Source organism: Oryzias melastigma, linkage group LG8 (genome assembly GCF_002922805.2).
Source record: "Oryzias melastigma strain HK-1 linkage group LG8, ASM292280v2, whole genome shotgun sequence".
NCBI lineage: Eukaryota > Metazoa > Chordata > Actinopteri > Beloniformes > Adrianichthyidae > Oryzias > Oryzias melastigma.
The window spans coordinates 6,056,877-6,065,117 of record NC_050519.1 but is presented as its reverse complement, the minus strand read 5'-3'; the positions used below and the strand labels follow the sequence as shown (position 1 = coordinate 6,065,117).

Genomic DNA, 8,241 nt, shown 5'->3' with positions numbered 1-8,241 from the left:
AAAAAAAAAAAAAAGTCTTGTGGGGTCCAGATGACCCCACGTTTAATGTCCTGGGGTCTACAACCAGCGGCTCCTTGACTGCTGACTCAGCCATGCTGACTGTCTGAGTCAGTAGCTCCCCCAAAATAAAACAAATAAACAAAGCCCACAAACTAAGACTACCAAACCTCAAACTAATATAACAAAACCAAGTAGTGTAAGACTGCTGAGGACAAATAGATAAATATAAGGAAAATAACATAGCATTTTTTTTTAAATCAATGATTCCTTAATTTAGATTAGTTACATTTATAAATACAGAAAATGAGCCCAAATGGTTCTTTAACTGTTAAAGGTTACCGACTCGTGGCCTAGGATAGCACAAGGGTTATGCTCGTTTGTATGACGATAATTTTATTATTTTTATTTTTTTCAGGGGGTGTACCAAAAAGCAAAGGCTCTGTTCTACATGGGAGAGTTTGAGTTTTCGCTGGTGTTCTACCACAGAGGTCAAAGGATTCGCTCGCAGATGCAGTGCTTCACGCTGGGCATCAAGAAAGCTCAGGAGGCCATTAAAAACGCTGTCGGTGGTAATAAATAAACATCCTTTTCGTGATGACGTTTTTGTCTTTTTTTTTCATATTGAGTATACTTAACATTTTTTTCTTGCAGAGCCTTCTCGTGTCAAACTGAAGATTGGAGGAGATTTGTCATTTCTTGAGAATGAGGAGGCGGTGAGTGTAGTGATGGGTAAAAATGACCCACCATCTTGTTTAGTAGAAGAAAAAACACAAAAATCTTTCTTTTTCCAACTTTAAACTTTTTCTAAAAGGGCTCCATCATTTAAAAAAGTGATGCTTTGTTTTTATTTATATTTGTACAAAGATTGTCTTATGGGTCATTTTTGACCCACTACTGATAAAAGTATTTTAACACCAGAAAAAGTTAAAAACTCTATGTAATTCTCACCCTCTGTTTATTGTGTGACTAAAAAAAAAAATCTTATAAATTTGGGGGCTTTAGTAGGTCGGGTCATTTTTGACCCAGTACTGATAAAAGTATTTGAACACCAGGAAAAGTTTAAAACTCTCTTTAATTCTCACCTTCTGTTAACTGTGTGACTAAAAAAATATCTTATAAATTTGGGGGTTTTAGTAGGTCGGGTCATTTTTGACCCACTACTGATAATAGTGTTTGAAGACCAGGAAAAGTAAAAAAAAACTCTCTTTAATTCTCACCTTCTGTTTAATGTGTGACTAAAAAAAAAAAATCTTAAAAATTTTGGGGCTTTAGTTGGTTGGGTCATTTTTGACCCTTAGGACAACTGGAGAAAAAAGAATGTAAAAATTTAAAATATTGTCCCCTTAGATACACTTGATAGATGTGTAACGATTAATCGATCTAACCAGATCGATGTATCAAAGTTGTTAATGTAATCCTTTTAATAAAATTATTTCAGAATAAAACTACAGTAAATAGAAAAAAATAAAATAAAAAAACAGTAAATATTGAAAGTTATTTCATGTTTAAGTTGATTTATTCTGGAATAATACTCCTGCCTTTTTATTATTTATAATTATGTTAAAAATTTACAATTTTAAAGTTTTAAAAATTGGCATTTTTTTGGACAATTTTGACATTTACGATTTTTTAATATATTTTTTTAATATTTCAGCTACATGCTAGCTGTTTTGGCTAATTTAGGCTTTTTTTTCCATTTTTAAGGATATTTTGGAGTTTAGCTATTTTTTTCAGCTACATGCTAGCTGGCATTTAGCTAAAATTTTCGCTGGCTATCAGCTTTAATGTTTTCAGCTATTAGCTTCAGCGTTTTCAGCTGTTAGCTTCAGGATCTTCAGCTATTAGCACTAGGATCTTCAGCAGACAAATTCAGCTTGCAACATTCACACTAGCATTTTTGCAGGTAATGCTATGAATCTAGTTCATAATTATGATAAAAAAAGATACATTTTTAAAGTTTTAAAAATTAGGTTTCGGAGAGTTCATTAAATGTTTATCCTGTTTGGCCCGCGACATAAGGTGTGTTTTGGATGTGATTGAGTTTGACACCCCGTACTACACTAACTGAATATTTATTCAGAGTAAATCGGAAGATTGTAAGTTTACAATAGTATATAGAAGAAAAAAATCAAGTATACTGCCTCACTTTTAGCATAGACTAACTATACTTGTACTTCACTTAAATAGACTACTTTTAGGGAGGGGTGCCATTAAATATTTTTTATCAGAAACATAAAAACACCTTTATAACATCTCCTATGTTGTCTTTTAAATTGATTTATCTAAACAAAAAGATGAGTATATTTTTACGTCTTCTGAAGTGTAGTTGCAGCCTGTTGTAATCCTACTTTTCTCCCTTTAGAGGTTACGGCCGATCAGTGTCGTTGAGAATCTGATGGAAGAGGAGAAGATCGACGCTCCAAAGCCCCTCAGGAACGACAAGACGACCAAACATCTGACGGGAGATTTTCATGACCTTAAAAAGTTTCTTGAAGACGCGATAAAAGATGAAGGTACTGCGTTTGTCTCAATGGCCACATGTGAGGTAAAAGTATTAAATAAATAAGAAAATGACCCTTTAAATGTTTATGTTGTTTAATTGTCTACAGATTTGATGAAAGAAAAGACAAAGAGTGGAGAACAAGTACAAGAGATCATTCAGGGCTGCCTCACATCAATCGAGACTTACATAGAGATCTGTAATCAAGAAAACATCGCCGCCCCCCAAGAAAAAAAACCTCAGGAGGTTAGGACCCCCACAGCTTCTAAATTTGAAGAGTTTCCGCTCAGGACCCTCAGAGAAATAGATGCAGGTACAGCAGGTCAACGATACTTCCTGTTGCTCATTTCAGAGAAATAAAAAGTTTTTCATTTTAGCTTTGGAATCTGGAAATGCAGAAGAGGGGCTTAAAAAGGCGAAAGGAGCCCTGAAGTTTGTGCAGAGGCGGTCAAAGACGGAGTTTCCCCAGAAAAAGCTGCTCCTGGGCAGTTTGCACGGATCCATTGGAAACGCTCTGCTCTACCGAGGAGAACTGGACAAGGCTTTGGAGCATCATCAGGCGGAGCTGGAGCTGGCAGAGCAGTGGTGAGGAGAGGGCAGGAAAATACATGGAAATTTGAATTTTAACAGATGACCTTTTTTTAAATTTTTTTTTTTAAACGAACAGCAAACTTCCAGAAGCAAAATCCAGAGCTCTAGATAACTTAGGCCAAACATATGCTCAAAGGGGAGACTTCGCAGAAGCGATTGAGATGTAAGTGACAACAAAAATACGGTTGAACATTTATGTCTTTGAGCTTATGGGTATTTTAATTCAAAAATTCAGGTGGAAGAAGAGGATTCCTTTGATCCACAGCGGTTTGGAGAAGGTCTGGTTGTTTCATGAGATCGGCTGTTTTTACTTGAAGCTTCTTCAGTACGAAGAGGCCAAAGAATACGCCGTCCTTTCAGTCGCCGAGGCTGCCGAGGTCCCGGACGTGAAGTGGAAGATGAACGCCAATGTTCTGATGGCACAGTCAGAATGTAATCCTTCATCTTTTAGATTTATAGAATTGTAAACACTTTGTTGTAACTTTGACAAAATATATTTTTATGGGGAGTAAAGTATTGAAAGTTATTTAAGGTTTAAGTCGACTTATTCTGGAATAATATTCCTTCCTTTTTATTATTCAAAATTATGTTTAAAAAGTTATGGTTTTAAAGTTTTAAAAGTTTTGCTAGCGTTTTGGAATGACTAAGTTTTTTAGGCTGATTTGGCATTTAGCAAATATTTCAGCTACATGCTAGCTCTTTTAGCTAATTTAGTTTTTTTTCTGTTTTTAAGGATATTTTGAAGTTAAGCTATTTTTCTGCTACATGCTAGCTATTTCGGCTAACCTTTTTTTCGTTTCTTAAGCTAATTTGGCATTTAGCTAATATTTTAGCTGCTCATCAGCATTTTCAACTATCAGCTTCAGTGATTTCTTGCACCAGCTTCAGCATTTTTAGCTATCAGCACTAGCATTTTCTGTTGGCCTCCCATTTAGCTTTTTGGGCTATTTTGACATTTGCTAAGATTTTTTTTAGGATAATTTGGCATTTAGCTAATATTTCAACTATATGCTAGCTGTTTTGGCCAATTTAGGTTTTTTCAGTTTTTTAGGATACTTTCAAGTTCAGCTATTTTTTCAGCTACATGCTAGCTATTTTGGCTAACCTAATTTTTATTATTTTTTAAAGCTAATTTGGTATTTAGCTAATATTTTAGCTGGTTATCACCTTCAGCATTTTCAGTTATTAGCTTCAGTGATTTCTGCCATCAGCTTCAGCGTTTTTAGCTATCAATTTCAGCATCTTTAGCTATCAGCATTAGCATCTTCAACAGCCAAATTTGTCTTACAGCATTCACACTAGCATTATTCCATGTATTGTTATTTATCTAGTTGATAATTATGTTAAAAAGTTACGTTTTTAAAATTGTAAAAAAGTGGCATTCTGATAGCTTTTAGGGCTTTTTTGGCATTTACTAAGATTTTTTAGGCTAATTTAGCATTTAGCTAATATTTCAGCTCTATGCTAGCTGTTTTGACTAATTTAGGCCTTTTTTCACTTATTAAAGATACTTTGAAGTTTAACTATTTTTTTCAGCTACATGCTAGCTATTTCGGCTAACCTTTTTTAAGCTAATTTGGTATTTAGCTAATATTTTAGCTGGCTATCAGCTTCAACAGCCATTAGCTTCAGTGATTTCAACAATCAGCTTCAGTGTTTTTAGCTATCAATTTTAGCATCTTTAGCGGCCAAGTTCAGCTTACAGCATTCACACTAGCATTATCGCAGGTAATACTAAATATCTAGTTCATAATTGAGTTAAAAAGTTACATTTTAAACTTTTAATAATTTAGTTTGTGTGTTCAATAAATGTTTATCCTATTCAGCCTGAGACATAAGGTGTGTTTTGGGTTTTGTGGTTTGAGTGATTGAGTTTGACACCTTTGCTTTAAACTTAACTTTTTTCTCTCTTTTTAAAGTGAAGCTTGGAAACTTTCAATCGTCAGTGTCCCATTTTGAAACGGCTTTAGTTCAAGCCAGACAACAAGACGACGAATCGGCCCTGAATGCCATCCAGAAGGTTCCCTTTACTTATAATTTCTTTCACATATTTAGTTATTTAATTTAATTTCTATTTTGTTCTGACTCTAACGTTTGTGATTCCAGGCTCTTGAAGAAGCAAAGCAGCACATCAGAAAGTGAGGATGACTAAGGACCATCAACAGTTCAATTCACCTTTTTAATGGCATTAAACTTGAGATTTTTGCTTTCCGCGTCGCATTTTTCAGTTGGAACTGGTACAAATTGATTAAAAAGCCAGCAGAGCCAAAAAGTTCCACTCCGATCATCTTTTTGGCAAAAATCAAAATAACTTGTGTCGTTTTCTAGGACATAGTTTCTGCAGAGCGGCTGGAGTTCATCAGAAATTCACCGCTGAGTTGTGAGTGGGATCTTTAGTGCAGAGCAACCCCACCCCTCTTCCCCTCCTTGATGCTGAAGCTCCTCTCAACCCCAACCTAAAATCACTGAAAATGATTTTAATGATTTACAGTTTTGAGCTAGATAACAGCTCGAAAGAGGAAAACAACATGGATCAAGTCGTCTACAAGTGGATGAATCGGAATGCAGCTAAACAGAGATCTTTTGTCTGGCTCATTGTAGCTTCTACATCATAATTACCGGGAGGGAGGGTCTAAGGGCAGGGATAACCAGTTTGATTTAGTCTTAGTTTTTAACTATTGTTCATGTTATGAAGCCCAATGAGGCAATTTTCTTTGTGATTTTGGGCTATATCAATAAAATTGAATTGAATTAAAATTGAATCACCACTGTGACCTTTTACAAACAGCTTATTTTTGTTTGTTTGCTCTTAATTCACAAAAAATCAAAAAAGAAATGCTCATAAAATGCATTTTTCAGATTAAAATGCCAAAAGAACATATTAAAAACACATTTTTTATTGAATCTAATCTAATATTTGGGTCATTTTGCAAACAAAAGTCTTGGTTAACATGTAGTTTCCAGTTTTAAGTGATGGAGAAACTTTTTTTTTTGGAAAGATTTGTGCCACAAAATATTCTATATAGTAGTTAAAAAAACAACCTTTTACACAGAAACCACTTTTACAAATAAAAAATAAAAGTTTTTAAGTCATACTAGTTGACACATTTCTTCTACTTTCCATACTTTGAAATATAGTCCATTATAGTATAAGAAGGAGAGTTATTTGCAATCTGATATTTACATGCATCTAACTACCATTGTGTCATGGCCACAGTGTTACAGGACATATATTTCGTCATAAAAAATCTGGAAAAAAAAACATCTATTACAACTTAAAAAAAACAATTGAAATTCTCTGTAAGGGTGGAAATCACTTTTTCAAATTTGAATGTTGTGTGAGAATTATTTAGGAACAATGAAAGCATGGTTCATTGAACTTTACCAGATCTTATTATTATGTTTTGAATTTCCTGTGAAACTACAGCTATTTTTGATTTGGAAACTCCTTCAAACCCCAGAAATAATCCAAAGACTTGCTGATTCTGCAGTAATTGATAGAAGAAGTAACATCTAAACATTTGCATGAGCTGTTGGGAAATGACTTCACCAGAACTGGAAAAGTAAATTATCATTTTATAAATAGAGATCTAAAATTGTTAACAATTTGAAGCACTGAAGCATAAGCTTTTATTTTTAGGAAATTTTTTTATTCTCTTTTTTTCCACAGAAATGAATAGTCAATAATTAAAAAACTAAAACAGCCGATAAAAGTATACATATATATTTTTCATAAACAATTTCATATTTTTGTGAACAAAAACCTTGACAAGTTTATTTTAAAAATTAGATAAAATATTTTTATTATTTTTAAATAGAAATTACTAATATAATATTAATTTCTTAGATTCATTTGACGTTATAGTAAAAAAAAAAAAAAGTATTCCTGTATCGCACACTTCCGGTCACCAGGGGCGTGCCTGACCCCGCCCACTTGGGCGTTCCCGGGAGTTTTCCTTTTTTTTTTATTTGAATCCTCCCTCCCTCCCTTCTTTAGAGTAACGTGTCTGCGGCCAGCGCCGCGTTGTCATTGTATTCAGAGGGACAATAACGTGGTCAGCACAGCAGCAGCACCTCCAGCTTCACTGCTACTTCACGGGTAAGAGCCGTTTACTTTCTCACAAGCTAGGCTACAACATACGGCACGTGCGCACGTCCAGTGCATGCTAGCCCGCTTAAGGTAGCACTTTTTATCTCCTTTCTGCCACGCTAGCTAAAGTTAACCATTTATTAGCGTGATTGTGTGACGTTGCACAGAATTAAGGGGTCGTTTAGCTCGGATAAATCAGTTTTGTGTCGCGTGCTAATGTGAACGACCCTCCCCGTCGCACTACATATTAGCCTTTAATATTTATTTTTTTAAATACTATTCCGATATTAACAAACACGTTAATATTTTTTTGTTTAATTTCGATTTAAACTCAATTAATGTTTGTGGAACCCTTTGTGAGGAAAATCTGCTTCAGTTTACTTGTACTTTATAGTCTTTAACGCATGGCTGAGTCGTCTTTTAGCTCTTCCTCTTTATCTCGAAGACAGTTTCATTTCTATCTTTTAAATATTTACAAATTCAGAGTGAGCGTTCACGAGTCGCTGGCTTTTAAGAAACACTACAGCGTTTCCTTAATTAGCCTTTGTCTGGAGGCGAGGCTGCCCCAACTCCCATGGTGCTTCAGTAGAGCAGCTAAATGAACCCAGAAATGCTAATTAAATCACAATAATAGCATTTTTATTTTTTAAATCCACGCCCCTTTTGTTTGCTTGAACCACATGTGTCAAAGTCGAGGCCCGGGGGCCGAATCCGGCCCGCCAGGTCATTCTATCCGGCCTTCCACAAAATGTTATTTTAGTTTTAAATGGCCCGATGTTATCTTCGCTATATCTTTCGTAATTTTGACAAAATACTTTTTTATGGAGAGTAAAATATTGAAAGTTATTTAAGGTTTAAAATGATTTATTCTAGAATAATATTCCTGCTTTTTTATTATTCATAATTATGTTTTAAAATTTTATTGTTAAAAATTTGATATTATTTATTTTAACATTTACTAAGATTTTTTTTAGGATATTTGGCTTTAGCTAATATTTCAGCTACATGCTAGGTGTTTTATCTAATTTAGGCTTTTTTTAAGGCTCTTTCGGAGTTTGGC

The 8,241-nt window shown here is 34.4% G+C and overlaps 2 protein-coding genes across 3 annotated transcripts in view; both read left to right on the top strand.

Annotated features, from left to right (window-relative positions):
* ttc25 (tetratricopeptide repeat domain 25) overlaps positions 1-5,302 on the top strand; it is a 6,701-nt gene extending 1,399 nt beyond the window's left edge. Inside the window, exons 3-11 of one of the 2 annotated variants that reach the window (XM_024272157.2) lie at positions 416-569; positions 652-713; positions 2,363-2,513; positions 2,610-2,813; positions 2,899-3,085; positions 3,168-3,254; positions 3,327-3,523; positions 5,011-5,111; positions 5,198-5,302. In XM_024272157.2, coding sequence (XP_024127925.1) covers positions 416-569; positions 652-713; positions 2,363-2,513; positions 2,610-2,813; positions 2,899-3,085; positions 3,168-3,254; positions 3,327-3,523; positions 5,011-5,111; positions 5,198-5,233 — 1,179 coding nt within the window. In that variant the 3' untranslated portion in view covers positions 5,234-5,302. Of the gene's footprint in view, positions 1-415; positions 570-651; positions 714-2,362; positions 2,514-2,609; positions 2,814-2,877; positions 3,086-3,167; positions 3,255-3,326; positions 3,524-5,010; positions 5,112-5,197 lie in introns of both variants that reach the window. The other variant, XM_024272156.2, reaches the window with a different exon arrangement.
* Positions 5,303-6,860: 1,558 nt separating this feature from the next.
* The window catches only part of aclya (ATP citrate lyase a), a gene marked incomplete in the record, with an annotated part of 37,411 nt that continues 36,030 nt past the window's right edge, over positions 6,861-8,241 (top strand). Inside the window, 1 exon segment of the mRNA XM_036213176.1 lies at positions 6,861-7,190.